Source organism: Barbus barbus (genome assembly GCF_936440315.1).
Source record: "Barbus barbus genome assembly, chromosome: 39".
Classification (NCBI taxonomy): Eukaryota; Metazoa; Chordata; class Actinopteri; order Cypriniformes; family Cyprinidae; genus Barbus; species Barbus barbus.
The window spans coordinates 6,627,667-6,649,637 of NC_136717.1; the positions used below are offsets into that span (position 1 = coordinate 6,627,667).

General features: G+C 38.6%; 1 protein-coding gene and 1 long non-coding RNA gene across 6 annotated transcripts in view; one reads left to right on the plus strand and one right to left on the minus strand.

Annotated features, from left to right (window-relative positions):
* Positions 1–3,803: 3,803 nt before the first annotated feature.
* On the minus strand, positions 3,804–5,899 carry LOC306858960. Its single transcript, XR_013783261.1, has 3 exons — positions 5,615–5,899; positions 5,379–5,447; positions 3,804–4,709 (listed from the first exon to the last, which is right to left on the minus strand). It is a non-coding gene; the product is annotated as an uncharacterized lncRNA (long non-coding RNA).
* Positions 5,900–5,996: 97 nt separating this feature from the next.
* Positions 5,997–21,971, plus strand: part of LOC306858849 (NACHT, LRR and PYD domains-containing protein 12-like) — a 70,657-nt gene continuing 54,682 nt past the window's right edge. For 4 of the 5 annotated variants that reach the window (XR_013783240.1, XM_079399610.1, XM_079399611.1 and 1 more), the window contains exons 1-8: positions 6,018–6,148; positions 10,008–10,199; positions 10,445–10,567; positions 10,817–11,011; positions 11,259–11,453; positions 11,701–11,895; positions 16,808–18,673; positions 19,180–19,353. Coding sequence is in view for 4 of the 5 variants with exons in the window: in XM_079399610.1 (XP_079255736.1) it covers positions 10,021–10,199; positions 10,445–10,567; positions 10,817–11,011; positions 11,259–11,453; positions 11,701–11,895; positions 16,808–18,673; positions 19,180–19,353 (2,927 nt within the window). In the remaining variant the exon portion in view is untranslated. Of the gene's footprint in view, positions 6,149–10,007; positions 10,200–10,444; positions 10,568–10,816; positions 11,012–11,258; positions 11,454–11,700; positions 11,896–16,807; positions 18,674–19,179; positions 19,354–21,971 lie in introns of all 5 variants that reach the window. The other variant, XM_079399612.1, reaches the window with a different exon arrangement.

Consider the following 21,971-nt stretch of genomic DNA (forward strand, 5'->3'; position numbering starts at 1 on the left):
TTTGCCTTCCTACCCTTCCACCTCAAATCCTTACTCACCTTCTTCCTGGCTGTTGACCTAGTTTGTTTCCTTATTCATCTTCCATTGTCAGAATGTGCTCTATATGCTTGAACCAAAGCAACTAAGAAAAACTGTAAATTCCATAAAATTAGTGGACTATATAGTAAACTCATGTAGGGAATAGTGAATGAGGGTAAAGAAAGCTTTTTGGTTTCACCGTATTTTGATGGTCCTCTTACACATTCTGTTGACAATATGTAATGTTGCACCTACATATCTACTAACTCTCACTAGAGTGTTGTAGGCCCGGTTTCAAAGACAAGGTTTAGACTAAACCAGGATTAGGCCATAGTTCAATTAGGATATTTAAGTAACTTTTATAAATGTACTTTACTGGTGTGCATCTTGAGACAAAACAAAGGCACTGATGTATTTTAAGATCAGTCAGTGCAAATTTATTTCAGTTGAAACAGCTCAGACTTACATTTTAGTCTAGGATTAGGCTTAAGCCTTGTCTGTGGAACTGGGGGATAGAGTATTAGCAGAGGGTTAGGGTTAGATTAAGTTGACATTCTGTTGGGAGCCCACCACAATAAAGAATTGGCAGATATTAAGCACTAATAATACAACTCGAAATCCAGAAATGTTTGGATATTTTTTTAAATTTGAATAAAATTAAGACTAAAAGAATTTCAAATCACATGAGCCAATATTTAATTAAAAATAGAACATAGATAACAAATGTTTAAACCTGATAAATTTACAATTTACAATTTTATGCACAAAATGAGCTAATTTCAAATTTGATACCTGCTACAGGTCCCAAAATAGTTGGGACGGGGGTATGTTTACCATGGTGTAGCCTCTCCTCTTCTTTTCAAAACAGTTTGAAGACGTTTGGGCATCGAGGTTATGAGTTTCTGGAGTTTTGGTGTTGGAATTTGGTCCCATTCTTGTCTGATAAAGGTTTCCAGCTGCTGAAGAGTTTGTGGTCGTCTTTGACAGATTTTTTTGTTTAATGATGCGCCAAATGTTCTCTATAGGTGAAAGATCTGGACTGCAGGCAGGCCAATTCAGCACCCGGAGTCTTCTACTACACTCTAAAAAATGCTGGGTTAAATACAACCCAGCGCCAGGTAAAATATGGATGAACCCAGCGGTTGGGTTATTGCCCAAAAGGTTGGGTTAAACATTTAACCCAACTGTTTGTTGAAAACAACCCAGCATGTGTTCTATCCAATATTTACCCAGCACTGGGTTGCATTTAGCCCAGCATTTATTTTTAGTCTACGAAGCCATGCTGTTGTGATAGCTGCAGTATTTTGCATTGTCCTGCTGAAATACACAAAGCCTTCCCTAAAATACACTATATTGCCAAAAGTATTGGGTCACCCCCTTCTAATGAACATGTTTGACTACTTTAGTAATTTCTAGGAGTACACATCGTATTGTTTAAGCATATAATGATGTTCTAGGGAATTGTGTGCTTCTAATTTTATAGCAACAGTTGGACAGGACCCTTTTCTATTCTAACATGACAGTGCCTCTGTGTATAAGGCACGGTTCAAAAAGACATGATTGATTCAGTCAGTGTGGAAGAACTTGACTGGTCTGCAGAAAGCCAAGTCCTGATCCCAGCTGAACACCTCTGGTGTGACTTTAAATGCAGACCTTGAGCCAAAAACTCATCACCAAACACCAATGACTTGTACAGTGGGGCAAGTAAGTATTTGATACACTGCCGATTTTTCAAGTTTTCCCACTTACAAAGAATGGCGAGATCTGTAATTTTCACCGTAGGTACACCTCAACTGTGAGAGACAGAATTAAAAAAAAAAAAAAAAAAAAAGTCACATTATGATTTTTGAATAATTTCCAGTTTATTGCATGAAATAAGTATTTGATACAATAGAAAAATAGAACTTAATATTTGGTACAGAAACATTTGTTTACAATTACAGAGGTCAGACGTTTCCTGTAGTTCTTGACCAGGTTTGCACACACTGCAGCAGGGATTTTGGCCCACTCCTCCATACGGGTCTTCTCCAGATCTTTCAGGTTTTGGGGCTGTCGCTGGGCAACACAGAGTTTCAGCTCCCTCCATAGATTTTCTATTGGGTTCAGGTCTGGAGATTGGCTAGGCCACTCCAGGACCTTGAAATGCTTCTTACGGTGCCACTCCTTAGTTGCCCTTGCTGTGTGTTTGGGGTCATTGTCATGCTGGAAGACCCAGCCACGACCCATCTTCAATGCTCTTACTGAGGGAAGGAGGTTGTTGCCCAAAATCTCGCGATACATGGCCCCATCCATCTTTTCCTCAATACGGTGCAGTCGTCCTGTCCCCTTTGCAGAAAAGCACCCCCAAAGCATGATGTTTCCACCCCCATGCTTCATTGAGATGGTGTTCTTGGGATTGTACTCATCCTTCTTCCTCCAAACACGGCGAGTGGAGTTTATACCGAAATGTTCTATTTTGGTCTCATCTGACCACATGACCTTCTCCCATGCCTCCTCTGGATCATCCAGATGGTCTTTGGCAAACTTAAGATGGCTTGGACATGTGCTGGCTTGAGCAGGGGGACCTTGTGTGCGCTGCAGGATTTTAATCCATGATGGTGTAGTGTGTTACTAATGGTAACCGTTGAGACTGTGGTCCCAGCTCTCTTCATGTCATTGAGCAGGTCCTCCCGTGTAGTTCTAGGCTGATCCCTCACCTTTCTCAGGATCAATTGATACTCCACGAGGCGAGATCTTGCATAGAGCCCCAGTCTGAGGGAGATTGACAGTCCTCTTGAATTTCTTCCATTTTCTAATAATTGCGCCAACAGTTGTTGTCTTCTCACCAAGCTGTTTGCCTATTGTCCTGTAGCCCATCCCAGCCTTGTGCAGATCTACAATTTTGTCCCTAGTGTCCTTAGACAGCTCTTTGGTCTTGCCCATAGTGGAGAGGTTGTACTGTAAAATTACAGTATAGCCTATTGCTTATCATCTGCTCTTGGAGAGCACAACAGGCTAATACAGCCTGCAGTTTTGATGTAATACTGCCTCCTTGTTACAGTGAGTACAGTGGGGATCGAAAGTTTGGGAACCCCTTGCAGAATCTGTGAAAATGTGGATAATTTTACCAAAATAAGAGAGATATCAGTGTGAAAAGGTGGATCTCAAAATCATACAGTTACTGCTGGAAAGGGTTAAAATATGCAAAAGATGCTGGAAAACTGAAGATTCTGCAGGACCTGGAGGGTTTTTCTGAAGAACAGTGCTCAGTTTAACTGTTCAGAACAAACAAGGGACTCATGAACAACCATCACAAAACAAAAAAACAGTTGTAGATCATCCAGGTAACCACACACAGTATTAAGAACCAAGGGTTCCCAAAATTTTGAATGTGGTTATTTTAATAATTTCAGCTATTTTTTTGTCTTGTGGACTATATGTAAACATCTTTTATGGAAAATATCTTACTCAGGACAGTACTAAATAAAAAATAACATGCATTTTGTATGATCTCTCTTATTTTGGTAAAATTATCCACATTTTCACAGATTCTGCAAGGGGTTCCCAAACTTTCGGATGCCACTGTATATGGTAAACTACAGAATAACAGAGGAATTTAATGAATGGAGTGCCATTTATTTACTTCATTAATACACTCTTTCACTTCAGTCTAATTTGTTGAAACACTATATAAAATGTAGGTCTTTTGTTCAAGTTGTTTCATTATTTGTGGCACTGTGGCACAGCTCTGATGCACAACTTTGTGGTAATTAACAAAAATGGCAAATAAAATGCAACCACATATTGAACAAAAACATTGTTTTATTTAATGAAAAACGTTACCACTAAAAAGAAAATTAAGTTTGATAACTTGGTAAAGTTAATCTTTATGAATGAATTAGCTCAATTCAGCTATAAGGAATTTTATAGCATACAAAAGTTTCATTATTCACTTTGTTTCATAATCTATTAATTTTGCAACATTTTTACTGATATTGAGTGTTATTAAATCAACATCAAGCTGACACAAAGTCGATTCGGCCATAAAGCAGCTCTGGAGAAAACAGTGATATCATAATCCAACAATTCAGTTCAAGTTTTGTCGTTATGCAATACAATGAAATCAGGATTATTCCTGAATATTCAGTGTCTTTTAAACCCCAGCTATGCAATCCAGAGGTGACAGTAAAACCCAAACTTCAGCAGGTGACTGAAACGACGAAAAAACACCTCGAGAAAAACCAGGAGCAGTCAGCTCAGCTCTCCTCTAGCTAAATGAACAAAGATGGTGTGATTATGATTTCAGGCTGCATCAGTAGTGAGATTGTGGACTGATGTCATTCACAATATTTCATCCAGCTCCTACTGCTGGAAGATCAGGATACGTCACGCTGTCATTTGGTCGGAGGAGAAGTTGTAGTCTGTTCAGTAGGGCTGCTGTTTAGCCAGTAGTAGACGACTGGTTTAACAGTGACTATAATCATGATAAAACTGCACTGTGGTCCTAGCAGCTCCTGGCCGGACACGTTCACTGCTGGCCGTAGGGGTCGGTGAAGAGGACTTGTCTTTGCTGAGGATCTGTGTTGATGTCTGTCCAGTCGTGATGTTCACTTGTCGTGGTCTTCGCTGACATTCAGGGCTGAGTGGTAATCTCCGGGTGCAGGTCCATCATCTGGTCTGGATACGGACCACATCTGGCTGAGTATGATAACCTTAGGACAAGAGTAAGACAAAAATATTGAAATAAGTAACAAGTATCAGTGTTGACGTTTTCTCACAGCACCTGTAATCACACAAGCACATTTTCATACAAATTTCATGACATCTCATAGCAAAGATTACTGTTAAATGATGTAAAAGTAGAAAAATAAATCAATAAGCTTAATACCTACAAACAAGTGGCCAGGTATCAACAAGCTGCCGCAGATAGCTTTTCCATATATGATTTCTTTCTTTATTTGTGGTGTGAGCGCTCACAGTTTAATGCAAATCACTGTATCTATAATATAATAAATCTACAGATATCAATTATAAGGCCACATTTTATTTTAGTTGTTTACCATACTGAATTTCAGTTTCATTTTCATCTGAGTTCCGTAGTGAATGTAGACATTTTTATAATAATTTATATGACAGATCGCGTTGGAATGATTAACTCTTACTGTATCATTAATTGCCATAGCCCTTGACTATGTCTGCATGAAATACCTCTGCTTTTTCAGCTTTCTATCACGGAAAAAGCTTTTTTTTTTCACTCGGCTGTGAGAAGGGCTATGGTAATTGATGATACAGTAAGCCTTAACCACTCCAACGCGATCTTAATTAAAATAATATAAACTAATAGTTGGCTAAATCAAGTTCAAAACTCTATTTAATCTTACTTTTAAAGATGAAGCAGAACATTGAAGGATGAAGTAGAATCAAAAACCAGTCTGGAGCACTTGAATGAGCTGTAAAGAGCACACACACACACAAAATACACAATATTTTTTATTATTTATTGATTTTTTTTTATTTCATATAAATTATTTGAAAACACAAAATATATATAAACAAAAATATACTTGAGCTAATATTCCAGAACTAAATTTCAATGAAAAATATAGCATAATATCACCTGCAGTTATTCCTGAATAGGGGTGAAAAATTACCCTGTCTAAACGGGCCTGTTATTACTCAAAATCTATGATAATGCTAATAATGCTAAAGAGATAAACTTAACTGGACAATCCACAAAGCAATTTCAAAAATTAAAAACGCCAACAAAGCAATTAACTGCTTTATTAAAGTCAATGTTACTGACAACTGTACAAATAAAGAATATTTTAACAGTCTTCTTCAACTCCACTCTGGACTGAGACCATACCGCAGGTACTTCAGATGGAGAATCCGCTAATGAGTCGCTAAATGACAGCGCGCGGCCCGGAGGCGGGGCATATTCTGGGCGAATGACCGAGCAGAGTCTGACTGTACAGCGCAGCGGATCCGCCCCGGAGTCTGGTGCTATCAGGGTGGTTTGACTGGTTATGAAGAAAAACATTAACATAAAAGTCTGAGAGCTTCAACAAGTCATTATTCATAGAAAATTAACACTTGTGCTGTTGCATTTGTGATTCTGATCTGCCTATAAGGTACTGCATGCGCACTACAGGTTAGTTTCACTTTTGGTTTCACTCAGTGCAAACAATCGAGTAACATGCATGCAGTTCGCTTCATTTCACGATTTAATCTGAAATGGCGTATTTGAATTTCATTTCGTGGTTCATATAATGCTTAAAATAGACCTATGTTGAACCTGTCCAAACTACTTACAAAAGCAAGCTGTAACAGTGTGGCGTTATATGCGGATGATGGATATGAATGTGAACGTGAGCTGGTAGTTTTTCCTCTTAAGATCAAAGTTTTCTTTGACACGAACTGTGTGACACAGTCAAACCAGTGGAACTCAAAGCTTTTCTAGATATCCGCTTGTCGTGATGTGTTTCGAATAGCTTCGTCCAAGTCCTTTTCAAAATAGTTTATTTATTTATTTATAGCACACTTTTATGCTACGTTTTTAAATACTCACAGCGTTGTACACAGTCTCCGCGCCCACGCTGTCCTAAGCCCGATTCGGACTCATATGACGTCTGTAAAAAATTACATATCACCTCAGTGGATTTCCAGCATTTCAGAAATAAACATGCAAATTACACCCAGAGCCGTTGAGAAACAGAGTTGCCACACTCCCATAGGCTTCCATAGGAATTAGGAATGTGGAAGTAAAGCGTGTCATGGAGCAGCCGATAGTTCCAAACCACCGATAGTTTCAGCATTGAAGCCCATTCATTTCAGTGCTTCTCAAACACAGTCGCCAGAAATTTGAGGCATTTTTTTTGCCATTTTAACGCATTAGTTTACATCTCGGAAATCTGACCAGTAGTTGTATTTTATGAAACTGGTCATAGTTAATATCTATTTTTAGATAATGGGCAGTATATGCTATATTTGCAGTTAGATAACTTGGATATATTATATAATAAAATATTTTGACGAATACAGTTGGTTGCCTTTTTTATTTTTAAGTATTTGCAAAACTTAAATAAAAAATTTTTTCATTTACATTGTCATTTAGCAGACGCTTTTATCCAAAGCGACTTACAATGTAGAAGCAAACAGACCAACGAAAGAGCAACAAAATACAAGTCTCAGTTAGTCTAGCACAATTCACATAGCAATGCTTTTTTTATATAAATATAAATAAATAAATAGAATAGAATAGGTAAGTGCTAGAATTAATTGGTCAAATGGTGGCGAAAAGATGTCTTTTTTTGAAAATGGCTAAAACCATTTCTAGCATTCATTGATATTCACTTGTGTATGCATATTGTATCTTATATTTTAACATAATATTGTATTAAAATGTGAATAATAGATGACCATAGATGAAGAAATATATATTAATACAATAACACATTTTACATACTAATTAGGTTGGCTTGAGAAAGCCAACCTACTGATCTTCTACTTAAGCTTATTATTATTCTTCTTAAATTTCTGAACGCATCTCCTCCTAGAGCTTTCAAGCTAGAACCACCAAACTCAGCCCAGCTCTTCAGACTGGTCTCACTTAGTGTGCTATATCTTTTCTAACTGATGCGACTTATAGTTTTCATAAAAATTCATATTAAAAATCATAAAAATCCCATAGACTTACATTCATGGAATGTTCAGATGAGCCAAGACTATTCAAACTCCAACTGTCAAAATTCAAACTGAAGCCCATTAGACTCAATCAGACTTCCCTTCTATGTACTATTTCTAATCCATTCAAACTCATTCATATTCAAACTCCAACTGTCAAAATTCAAACGTAAACAAACTGAAGCCCATTAGACTCAATCAAACTTCTATGTACTATTTCTAATCCATTCAAACTCATTCAAACTCATCTATCTAATATTTCTAATTAATCTATCTATCCTAGCGACATACTAATCATGCCAGAAACATACTAACAATATGCTAGAAGCTTGCAAATCATGCTAGCAACATGCTAATCATGCTAGCAACCTGCTAGTCACTTGCTAATCATGCTAGAAACATGCTAGTGACATGCTAGTAACTTGCTAATCATGCTAGAAACATGCTAGTGACTTGCTAATCATGCTAGAAACATGCCAGCGACATGCTAGTCACTTGCTAGTCATGCTAACAACATGCTAATCATGCTAGTGACATGCTAGTATCTTGCTAGTGACTTGCTAATCATGCTAAAAACATGCTAGCAATAATATCTATGTAATCCATCCATCTACATTTTCAAACTTCAAGCTTTTACAACTGCTTTTAAACTTTTAAACTTTAAGGCTTTCTCAAGCCAACCTAAAGTTTGTCTTGACGAACTTTTTTATCTAGTTACATTTCTTATACTCTTTAAATAAGCATAATTTATTTCATCATTGGTCTGCACATCCACAGGAATAAGTGTAACACAAAAACACACAAAGTCATGCCTCAAGTGTCCAGTCTTTATTAAGCAGTTTACACTATTTATACTTTGCATACAAAGAAATGTAACCGCCTTATCCTGTGTATTACACTGTACTATGTTTTTACTTCTCCATAGTTAAATGAGAAAAACCCATTAATATTATTTCCATTAAACTCCACAGACAAAATGCTACTATCAGTGTATTAAACAAATTAATGTGTTAATATTTGCCAGAAAATGCTGCAAGTATACCCGCTGTTGTTGTCTGACCCGATTAATCCCATTCAAACCTATGGACAGCACAGAGTTGTTTGGAACTATTGACAGCTCCATGAACCTCGTGACCGTGCGGCGGCGAGATCAAAGCGTGTCGCAACTCTGTTTCTCAATGGCTCTGATTACACCGAAGTACAACAGTTACTGTACGGTGTTCGGGAGTGTTCAAAAAGGGTTTAAATGCTGAATTTTGAATCGATTTCTTCTCGTAAACTCAGAGATGTGGATTCAGACGGCAATTAAATTACCACACGACCTTGGTGTTTGTCAAAAAACAGTTGGTAATTTGGCCGGGGATTTTTACGGAGGTGGTGAGAGAAAAACACAGACGTCCTGGATTCGGATGGCAATTAAATCACCAACTACCCCCTGTATATGGTTAAAATCACTATCGTCCCCCTGAGAAACAATTACCGTCCGAATAGGGCTCTAGACAAAATATTTTAACGGGTTCAGTAAAGATGAATCACTGTCCAACTGAGATTTCGGTAAAGAGAGTCGATTTTGAAAGATAAATTATTTTGTTTTCGGAAGTAAGTCCTACTACAGACAACGCAACCACGAGTGTATATTAGCAGCGTTTATTCTTTTGGTATCTTATGTAGCCTTTGGACCAGGAAACGGAAATATGTTAAATATTCTGTAAAACGCGCAGTTGATATAGATCCTAAAGAGGTTCTAATCAGAAGTGAGGTCTATGAACAGATGCTATGCCGAATTCTAACCCCGCCAGGTTACCGTTTAACCTACCAATACAAGGGGAGTAATAATCTGGTGAGGGGTAGGATTAGACAATCAGGTAGCGATTTCAACGAGGGGGTAATAATTTGGCAGGGAGTCCAAATGGGCACAACACAAAGTGCTGGACATTAAGAATAGATATTTTATCTGTATCAATAGATGTGAAGTTAATGCACTTCATCAAAGTGTTTATTTCGATGAAATGTAGCTAATACATGCATGACTGGCAGTAAATTTGAAAGTGTAACATTTTTACATTTTATACAAGCTAAGATTCATACACAGATTTTATTATAATTCAGTATGTTTATTTATTTTATTATGATGTGATTAATAACCAATTTGAAATTAACCATCAGCCATTAAAAAAAAGTGTGTCAGGTTTTGGTCATTGGTAATTTTATGTATCTAATCCAAATAATTACAAACTTTGATTTTATTTTGGATAGTAGTTATTTATTTATAGTCATCTAGCTAAAGATGACTGTCCAGTTTTTTGTTATTTTATCTTCACTTGTAGAACTAAAATCTTCATGGAGGCATCAGTCAATGCCCACTGTAAAATGAGTCTCAGTGAGGAGGGAGAGGAGAGGGTAGTTGTTCACAACCAGAACCAGAGAGCATCATCTCCAGAGCCCAGCTGTGTGTCTATGAAGAGTGACATATCTATGCACCATCCCTCTGATCTCAGTGATGAGACCTTTAACACGAGGTGAGATGATAACCAGTACTAGAGAGAGAAGACAGAATTAGATCTTGGTCATGAATTGCAGTTTTTTTTTTTATTTGTTTACAGTGCTTTGAAAATAGCTTTAGATCCTCATATGACATGCAATATAAAACAATGGCAACCTGAGTAAACACTACAGTATTTATGTATGTATTTGTTTATAATTAAAGTTTGAATATAGATAGATAGATAGCTAAATATATGAATTATCCATGTGTTTTTCTCAGCATCAGGCAAAAGGAAAGTCAGACAGAATCATGTTCAGTATCCTCCTGTGTGTCTATGAAGAGTGATGGATCTATGCGTCATCCCCCTGATCTCAGTGATAAAGCAATGACCACCGACCCTGTGTGAGTACAAACATGATTTAATTTTTTTTTTTAATATTACAGTCATTAACACAGAAGGAACCCAGAGAGTAGGATTGCAATGTCATTATGCTTTAATGTAGTTTAAGCTAGTTATTCAGAGAATTGCAACAAACAAATGGCATCAGGAGCTCTGTAATGACAGCCCACTCCCATAAAATGCAAGAGATGGGGTAATTCATTAATTTCATCTAAAGACAGGAGCTCAGCTGTGTTTCTCTCCAAATGCAGAAATAAAATCTTGAAGACACAGAAAAACACCACATCAAAAACGAGTCCCTGTGAGGTGAGAGAGGATGGGGATTTTGTTCATTACCAGAAACAGAGAATAGCATCTCCAGAGCCCAGCTGTGTGTCTATGAAGAGTGATGGGTCTATGCGTCATCCCCCTGATCTCAGTGATAAAGCAATGACCACCGACCCTGTGTGAGTACAAAAATGATTGAAACATTATTTAATATTACAGTCATTAACACAGAAGGAACCCAGAGAGTAGGATTGCAATGTCATTATGCTTTAATGTAGTTTAAGCTAGTTATTCAGAGAATTGCAACAAACAAATGGCATCAGGAGCTCTGTAATGACAGCCCACTCCCATAAAATGCAAGAGATGGGGTAATTCATTAATTTCATCTAAAGACAGGAGCTCAGCTGTGTTTCTCTCCAAATGCAGAAATAAAATCTTGAAGACACAGAAAAACACCACATCAAAAACGAGTCCCTGTGAGGTGAGAGAGGATGGGGATTTTGTTCATTACCAGAAACAGAGAATAGCATCTCCAGAGCCCAGCTGTGTGTCTATGAAGAGTGATGGGTCTATGCGTCATCCCCCTGATCTCAGTGATAAAGCAATGACCACCGACCCTGTGTGAGTACAAAAATGATTGAAACATTATTTAATATTACAGTCATTAACACAGAAGGAACCCAGAGAGTAGGATTGCAATGTCATTATGCTTTAATGTAGTTTAAGCTAGTTATTCAGAGAACTGCAACAAACAAATGGCATCAGGAGCTCTGTAATGACAGCCCACTCCCATAAAATGCAAGAGATGGGGTAATTCATTAATTTCATCTAAAGACAAGAGCTCAGCTGTGTTTCTCTCCAAATGCAGAAATAAAATCTTGAAGACACAGAAAAACACTACATCAAAAACGAGTCCCTGTGAGGTGAGAGAGCATGGGGATTTTGTTCATTACCAGAAACCGAGAATAGCATCTCCAGAGCCCAGCTGTGTGTCTATGAAGACTGATGGATCTATGCGTCATCCCCCTGATCTCAGTGATAAAGCAATGACCACCGACCCTGTGTGAGTACAAAAATGATTGAAACATTATTTAATATTACAGTCATTAACACAGAAGGAACCCAGAGAAAATAATTATAATAGCTGCGTTTCCATCCACCTTTTTTATGCGCATTTTGGAACGGAATGTCAGATTATGTAAACAATAAGGTACTCGAGGCCGTGCTCTATCATGAATAAATCACGGCTGAAGGGCGTTTTTAGGCACGACGCGAAGCGGAGTCAACATATCAACATATCTCCTCCGCAAGCGTTTAGGGTGTGGTCTCAAAATTAGATGAAAGATGCAACATAATGCCAGCAGGGGTCACGCAGACTTTATTAAATAAATAACAAACAGCTAATATTGCCGAAATACACAGAACACCTTTAAGCTATATTATTGATTGTTTATGTTGCTAAGGGTGGATGCTAAGGCTGTTGCTCAGTAATACACAGAACCGTTGGGTGAAGCGGTCTTAGTCGTGCTGTATCATGAATAAAACACAGCTGCTGACCAATCAGAATCGAGGAATAGAACTAACTGTTCTGTCAGGACCACTATCGTCAAGATGACTGACAATTATCATATAGTTTGGATTGGCGGTATGGTTCTGTTCTGGGCAAGAACTCCCTGCGCATCCATGCAGCCTAGCATGGATGAGAGCAGGGAGAGCAGCGATAACCCCCCAGGGTAAACAGAACAGAACCGACAAAATTATTGCAGATTTGTTAAAGTTCAGTCATTTTATATACACATTTTTAATTTGTCTGATTCAAAAGAGAATCAGAAGGCTGGATCCTTCTGACAGAGGAGGAGTTGGGGATGGAGGTAATTTTCTATTGAGCAATGCGAAAACTGCTGATAATACTGACGACCTTATATATGGATGCTTAGATAGGTGTCGCAGTCCTATAGGTAGATGGGGATCAGCTGAGCGTTAGCTCACACGAGCTTGACTAACGTGACCTGCCAGAACTAACGCTACGCTGAATTTCTCTCAGGACCTCTATCTTCAAGATGATTGACAATTGGCATACAGTTTGGACTGGCGGTATGGCTCTGTTCTGGGCAAGAACTCTCTGCCCATCCATGCAGCCTAGCATGGATGAGAGCAGGGAGAGCCAGCGATAACCCCCCAAAACAAAACCATATGCTTATATCCCCCAACACAAACTGATAGCAAAATCTCAAAGCCTTTAGCAACAGAATGTTCCCCTTAACCATGATCAAAACAAATATTTTCAAAACCCACATGACCTGTAGCAACAAGCATGTTGCCTTCAACAGATGGCCTAATGAATGTTGCCAGTACCTTAACCTGTTAGCCTGCACCAGAGCGACCTCGCACTGAACGCTCTTTGTTTGCATGTGTCATTGTTTTCTAATAGAATAAATGAAACGGGACAAAGTTAATCTTGTCAAACTCTATATCATTCTGAGGGTCTAAGCCTCAAGCATCGACGACAGATCGCTGTTTTTCGATGGAAAGCTTATAAGGAATGAGTGGCACAAATTTGCTACATTTGTGTAAGCAGTACACATCCAAACACGCAGAGTAAAAAAGCCGTACGTACCTTTATCATTGTAATAACGAGCCACAAACGCGTCCACTGCTGAAATCCCAGTTTAGTTAGAGAGGTAAGGGTCCACAGAAAAACATCCCAGCGAGCACTTTTAGTCCAGCGAAACAATAACGTTGTAATAAGGATGAATATTCCTTTGTTTACGTTTCATTTCTTCAGAGAGTTATTGTTCGCGTCCGTTATGGAATAAATTACGCTCAAAAACAGCGTCTTGGTGGTAAAAAAACAAAACGATTTTGTAGAATACGGTCTTACAAACATAATGAGACCGTCTACGGAAAAAAAAGTCTCAGAAAAGCGGAATATAGATTATTTGAATTTGGCGCTCCCTCCTGCCGGCAGTGACGCTTCTGTGACGCACGCTGTCATCTGAGCGGGGCATAACTTAGCGATCTGCTTTATCCATAAAAAACTGTTTTTTTTTTCTTCTACATTTTTTATATGTGTGTGTGTGTATTGTGTGGGGAATGTGGCCGTGTCTGCATGATTATAATCTGTATGGACGCACATCAGCGTGTTTATTAGCGACTCTATGACGGCTATCATTGTGATTCATTGATCAGCTATTATTGATTATATGGCCCATCTGTTTGATTATAATCTGAATGGAAGCACATCAGCGTGTGTTTACTGACTCTATGACCATGTCTGGCAATATCACTTCACGTCTGGCAGTGATATTTATCATTGTAATAACGAATAACGAAGAATACTTCAGTATACATACTATATACAAAGCATTTTTTTCTATTTTTTTTCCTTTTTTATTACTCAAATAATTATTTTTGTATTTTTTAGTGCTCAAATAAATCTGTCTATTATTTTATAATTGAAAAACTATGCAGGAACATGTATAATGACTAAAATAGCTTGTATAATTCTGCAATCCATTTGGTGGTTATTTTTCCTCAAACAGGGGGGTGGGGGGACTATAAATAGTTTCAGAAAAAATATTGCAGGAATCTCATTTTTCATGGTATCTTCTTCAAATTTGAAATATGAACTGATGAGACACATGGCTTTCGATCCATTACTTTTCTGGATTGCTCCAGGACTTATTTCATGTATTTGTATATGAAATAAAAAAACATTCAGTGTGGAAAAATATTTTTCAAGGCACGTCAGTGTCTATAACTTTTTATCTTTTTGAGCATTATCAACTCTGGATGATAGATAGTAAAGCCCAGAGTCTCTTCTTTCCAAAGATACCTAATTTGTTTGTGTAAGCACACTTTGTCACAAACTGTTACCATTTTAATTCAGGTAGGTTATTTTCACCTGCGAGGCCCTAAATGGGGTTGAAGGTTAAAGTGTTAAAAGCTTAGCGATATGTTCTCCATAACACCTGATAGGCTAAGAAAAACATTTTTCCAATTCAACTACAGCTTTAAGAACAAGCATGTTCCCAATAACGACCAGGCAGCATAAGAACAAGCATGTTCCCAAAACGACTAGACAGAGTGTCTGATACCAGAGCAGAATCAACACTGAAATGAAGGCTGCTTTCAAAATTGGAAAATGCTGCCTTTGGAAGACACATTTCGAGGAAAGAAGGCATCAAGACATGTCGAATCCAATGTTAGCCTTACTTCCTGCCTCCTGAGATACCTTCATTTGGTCGATAATTAAAAGTAGAATAGATGTATCCTTCGCTGCCTTGATAGCCACAGTCCTGTGTGGTGGAGCAAAATAAAAATGGTGTCTAAAGTCATTTCTAGTGAGTAATCAGTATTAGGAAATTAAATAACTGCTTAGTTATCAACAAGCCTCAAAAGCTTGTCCGATATCAGTTTCATGTCATGAAACTGTCATGAAATTCATGACCTTCATGAACAAACGCTGCCTGCAAAGTCATTGGCTGAATAGCAGCATATCAGCAGCCAAGGTTTCGGAGTAGATGACTTCACTGAACAACAACTGTTTACCATTTCTCTTGGAGCTGCGCCACAGCAGAAATGATTCCGTTTGCACCATGGTCATTATTTTCTGCTGCTTAAATCTGTGCTGTGAGTAGCCTACTAAAAAATAAAGGCGACTTGACTAGTTTAAAGAGGACAAAAAACACAGTTTCGGCCAATCTCATTTTAATCTTGAGAGCCTATAGTGTAGTATTGTATCATTCACATCTCCGAAGAGTCTTTAGTTTAATTAGGTTTATAAAGAAAGATACAGCTTACGATTCTCTCCGAAAACAGCCGAGCTCCTGGAGGTGAGCCGTGGACGGAGCTGAAGAGTCGCAAGCACTTATGGGCCGATTGGCAACAATCACAGATATTTGATGCAGTTTTACAGCAGCTCCTAGTCATGATGGGGATCTTTATCGCTGGGACTGCTGTATTAGTTTGAGACTTTTAGTATCAAACGATGTGCAAATCTAGTGTCAGAATGTACCTTGTTATAAAACATTCGTCACCAGAATGACGGGAACAAACAAAAACATAGTGAAACTCCGTTGCTGCCCCGGAAAAACAAATTGCATCCACTGTTCTCATAACACTGAAAAGGTTATCCTTTCCACACATCCAAAAACACATCTTTAGAGGCATTCTTCTCGAGCAAGTACTGCTGCGCTGCCAATGACTTCCGAACCATGAATGAAACGCGTTGAGTGCCGCCGCGCTCTTGCTCGGGACGCTGAGTGCGCGAGCGTGCATAACAATCCAAGTCTTAACAGTGTAAACAACTTCGACTACTAAACAACAAATGAGCCCAAGCAACGCGGATAGCCATAGCAACACGCATGTTGCCAGTAACCTGAGAGCATTAAAGGAACTTAGCTTGTGAAGACGTTCAAGAGAGCGAAACATAGCAGCTGTGGCGAGAATGCTTGATTTCTTGATATAATCTTGGGGATGAAGTTCCCATCTGAACTTGTTCTTGAGTCGGTCACATTACTGGTGGAGTCCATTTCATAATGTAGTGATGCGTGAAGTAATGCTAACTCAGTCATTTCCGAATCAGGCAGTTTATGATCAATGCGGTGAATTCACGTGTTCAAGTTAATGAATCAGAGGTAAGGGTTCATTGGGGAAACGAATTTCACTCGCTAAATTCCCGGTTCCTTGTGATGATGATGATCATGATGTTTGCCTGACAAATTCGCCATTTAATTTGCTATTGAGCAATGCGAAAACTGCTGATAATACTGACGACCGTATATATGGATGCTTAGATAGGTGGATTCCTATAGGTAGATGGGGATCAGCTGAGAGTTAGCTGACGCGAGCTTGACTAACGTGACCTGCCAGAACTGTCTCAGGTGGTTTTGAGAATGCCACATGGCTTTACTAGACTATTTAGTAGCTGCCCACTCTCTCATTCTTTCTTTGTACCGTTCTTGTTTCTGCAGTGTGGATAGAGATCATCAGACTAAAATCCTGACGCAGGTTCATCACCAGCCAGTTGATGATGAACTGCAGAGAGTCAAAGATCAACACAAAACCAGCATGAAGAACAAGTATGAACGCTTATTTGAGCCAGTCAAACTACAAGATAATCAAACCCTCCTAAACAGGATCTACACACAGCTCTACATCATAGAGGGAGAGAGTGAATGGGTGAATGAAGAACATGAGGTTTTACATGTTGAGAAAACACCCAGAAAACAACACTCACAAGACACTCCAATCTACTGTAATGATATCTTTGAACCCTCAACTGAACCAGGATGTGAGAAGACAGACAAGATAAAGGTTGTTCTTACCAAAGGCATTGCTGGAATTGGAAAAACTGTCTCTGTGCAGAAGTTCATTCTGGATTGGGCTGAGGGAAAAGCCAATCAGGATGTAGATTTTATGTTTGTGCTTCCATTTCGAGAGCTAAACTTGATTCAGGATTATCAGTACAGTCTTCACAGACTTTTGCTTGACTTTCATCCTAAACTTCATGAACTGAACCCAAGGATTTATGGGGAGTGCAAAGTTGTGTTCATCTTTGATGGTCTGGATGAAAGCAGAATTGAACTGATGTTTTCAGACAATGAGAACATTTCTGATGTGACCCAGACTTCATCAGTGGGTGTCTTGATGTCAAATCTCCTGAAAGGAGAACTGCTTCCCCCTGCTCTTATCTGGATCACCTCGAGACCAGCAGCAGCCAATCAGATCCCTTTCAAGTACATTAACCGTGTGACAGAAATTCAGGGATTTGATGAGCCTCAGAAAGAGGAATATTTCAGGAAGAGAATAATTGATGAGGATCAAGCTAGCAGAGTCATCTCCCATATTAGAAAAGCAAGAAGCCTCCACATCATGTGCCACATACCAGTCTTTTGTTGTATCTCAGCCACTGTTCTTGAAAAAACTGTAAAACAAGGTACAGAAATCCCACAAACTCTGACAGAAATGTACATCCACTTCCTGCTCATTCAGACTAGCATGAAGAATCGGAAGTATGAAGAGAGAGATACAGAGAAACTTCTAAATTCGAACAAAGAAGTGATTGTGAAACTTGGTGAACTGGCTTTCAAACAGCTGATGAAGGGTAATGTTATGTTCTATGAGGAGGATTTGAGAGACTGTTGCATAGACATCACTGACGCAGTGTATTCTGGGATTTGCACTGAGATCTTTAAGCAGGAATCTGTGATTCAGCACAGGAAAGTGTACTGCTTCATACATCTGAGCTTTCAGGAGTTTCTAGCTGCTTTCTATGTGTTTTTCTCCCATTTGATAAAGAACATGGAGCCATTACAGTTGTTTCTGCATGAAGAATGTGAACACTATGAGCAAGAGAGGTCTCAGGGAAATGCTTTGTGTACGCTACTAACTTCAGCTGCCAATAAAACTCTTAAGAGTAAAAATGGACACCTGGATCTTTTTCTGCGGTTCCTGCTTGGCATCTCACTGGAGTCCAATCAGAGACTCTTACATAATCTACTGACATGCACAGAGCACAGCTCAGAAACCATCAAAGAAACTGCACAGTACATTAAAGACACAATCAATTGTTATAATCTCTCAGCTGATAGATCCATCAGTCTGTTCCTCTGTCTACTAGAAGTGAATGATCAGACTCTGTGCAAAGAGATTCAGGAGTTTGTAAAATCAGACCAACACTCAGAGAAGAAACTCTCTCCTCTTCACTGCTCAGCAATAGCCTACATGCTTCAGATGTCAGAGGAGGTGCTGGATAAGTTTGAGCCTACAAAATACAACACATCATATGAGGGGAGATGGAGACTGATACCAGCCGTAATGAACTGCAGAAAAGCTCTGTGAGTACTGATTCATGTCATTACCATTCAGTTCTATGAATGGTAACAGATTCATAATTGGATATAATCTTGATTCAATATAACGGTTAAACTGTATGGCAGATAACTTTATTATAAACATTTTTGATGAAAAATTTGTTGGTTCTATTGTTAGCTGTGTACAGTTTTATGATAAACCTTTCAAACATTTGAAAAATCTTTTTTTTGAACAGTCATGTAAATTTCTCAGTATTTTATAAATTTTGTCTCCTTTGTATTATTTTAAATCTAAGAAAAAATTAGGCTTCTTTAATTGAACAGTGCAAGTGTTTACTAAAGCATCCATGCATCATGCATCCATGTTTTGGATTTGTTATGGTTTTCAGACAGATGCTAAATCAGTCATGACCTGTGTCATTATCAGAGACCTTCATATATATATTGGGTTCCATGAAAGACATTATTATGCACAGAATGCAGAAAACATTGTTTTATTTTGTCCATCTCCATGTCATCCTCTGTTATAGACTTGCTGGGTGTTGTCTCTCTAATCAGCACTGCGAAACTGTCTGTTCAGCTCTACAATCATCAAACTCCAATCTGAGAGAGCTGGACATGAGTAACAATGACCTGCTGGATTTAGGAGTGAGGCTGCTTTGTGCTGGATTGAAGAATTCACACTGTCAACTGAACATACTGAGGTCTGACTTTCACATTTGAATAGGTGTTTCATAACTACAGCTGAGACACTAGCTTAGAAAACTATTTTTATTAAATATTTTTTTTCTATCAACCACTTTAATGTCCGTTATAGGCAGGCCAAGAGTGAATATTAAGTCCAAAGTGTGGCTTTGGGTACGTGTAGGACGATTAACCAATTGTATCAGATTAAAAGAGTCAGTACTGTTCAAAATGTCTGTAGTTCAAAATGTCTGTTTAGAAAGGCAACACACCTGGGACCTGTACCATGATGGTAGTTGAACAAATTCAGAGTTACAGGATTAGTTTTGAGTTGACAAATCTAAACCACTCCAATCCGGTACCAGTTTTGTTGGTATGATGCTGATCATCAACTTTCTTTGTCAAAGCAGGCTTTGATTCTGAGTTTGTGGAGTCTGTGCGCATGAATGTGTGACATCACTGGCGCACAGCCAATCACATGCCTTGCAACACAGAGAAAGTATGATTCACTTCTCAGCGAGATTCCAAACTAAAGGTTAAAGGTTTTGCTAAAGGTTAAGAGATTGTAGAATATGACGAATTTAAACATTTACACTGAAAAAAGTACTTGTTCATGAAAGAGGACAAATAAAATAAATTATCTTGCTCTATCAGTGCAGTCACAAGTGAAATTTAAGTTAGTTTATATAGTTGAAAATATACAGTGATAGAGACTCAAACATGTAAGGTCACGTAGTCATTTGTAAAGCATTATCTATTGATTCTACAGCTTATTTATAATACATATGATCTGTATTAATATTCATTTAAAATAAATGATTTATAATAACTGATAAACTAAAATTGCTTGTGTGTAATTAATACTAATATAAATCATATAATAATTATATAAATCATATAAAATAATTTGAATTATCAATAAAGCCAAACAATTTTTTTTAGTACTAGTGACCTTTAATTTGGAGCAAGAGAAACTGGGGGAGTGACTTTTTTGCGTCGGACATGTGTCACTTTGTTCACATCTGACTAGTCCAATTTCAGTTTGAGATCTCTAACCCAGAAGGTGATGAATGCCGCTAAAATCCAAGCCACTTTCATGGTACCTAAAACCCAGGATTGGTACAAACTAAACTAAAACTTACCTGGCTAGCCAGCTAATCCTAGCCTATGAAAAAGTCCTACACGACGGTAATAGTGTGATTAAGGTGTTTACATGTCTATACTGCACTTCAATAATGTGACTAAAATTGGAAAACTCCACATGTCTTAATTCGATTTGTGTTTACTTCAATTATGACTTTAGCTGGATTAAGGTAATCAGAAATCTCTGTTTACGTGGTAGACTCTTAATCAGAGTATTGTCTTAATCGTATTAAAATCTGAGTATAGATGTCCATGTAAACGTAGTCAAGTGTCAGCTTGATCTGCACCACTAATGTCTGTCTTGTCCGTCTTCATCTTTCTTGTGATTTTAGAATCAGAATCAGAATGAGCTTTATTCGCCAAGTATGTTTACACATACAAGGAATTTGTTATAGTGACAGAAGCTCCACAGTGCAACAGAAAGACAGCAACAGGTCAGGACACAGATAATAAAAGAATAATATCCAAATAGGCAATGTACAAAACAGCAATAACACAATATATAATATAAACAAATATGTGTGTACTGGTCTGATATGTGCAAATTTGAAGAAAAAAAAAAAAAAAGGAAGTGTGGTGAATAATGTATAATAGAGTTGTGTGCTCCACGTTTTATTGTCAAGTGTTCATGAGATGGATTGCCTGAGGGAAGAAACTGTTCCTGTGTCTGGTCATTCTGGTGCTCAGCGCTCTGTAGCGTCGACCAGACGGTAACAGTTCAAAGAGGGAGTGTGCTGGATGTGAGGGGTCCAGAGTGATTTTGCCAGCCCTTTTGCTCACTCTGGATGAGTACAGTTCTTGAAGAGTGGGGAGGGTTGTACCAATGATTCGCTCAGCAGTCCGGACTACCCTCCGTAGTCTTCTGAGGTCAGATTTGGTAGCTGAGCTGAACCAGACAGTTATTGAAGTGCAGAGGACGGATTTAATGATGGCATAATAGAACTGTTTCAGCAAGTCCTCTGGCAGGTTGAACTTCCTCAGTTGGAGAAGGACGTACGACCTCTGCTGGGCCTTTTTGACAATAGAGTCAATGTGATTGTCCCACTTCAGGTCCTGAGAGATGGTGGTGCCCAGGAATCTGAATGACTCCACTGCAGTCACAGTGCTGTTCATGATGGTGAGTGGGGGGAGTGCAGGGTTTTTTTTCCTGAAGTCCACGATCATCTCCACAGTTTTGAGCATGTTAAGCTCCAGGTTGTTAAGACTGCACCATACAGCCAGCTCCTTAACCTCCTGTCTGTAAACAGACTCGTCACCATCCTGAATGAGGCCGAACAGTGTGGTGTCGTCTGCAAACTTCAGGAGCTTGACAGAGGGGTCTTTAAATGTGCAGTTGTTGGTGTACAGGGAGAAGAGCAGTGGGGAGAGAACGCAGCCCTGAGGCGCTCCAGTGCTGATCGTACGGGTGCTGGATGTGTATTTTCCCAGCCTCACTAGCAGCTGCCTGTCTGTCAGGAAGCTGTTGATCCACTGACAGACAGAGGTGGGGACAGAG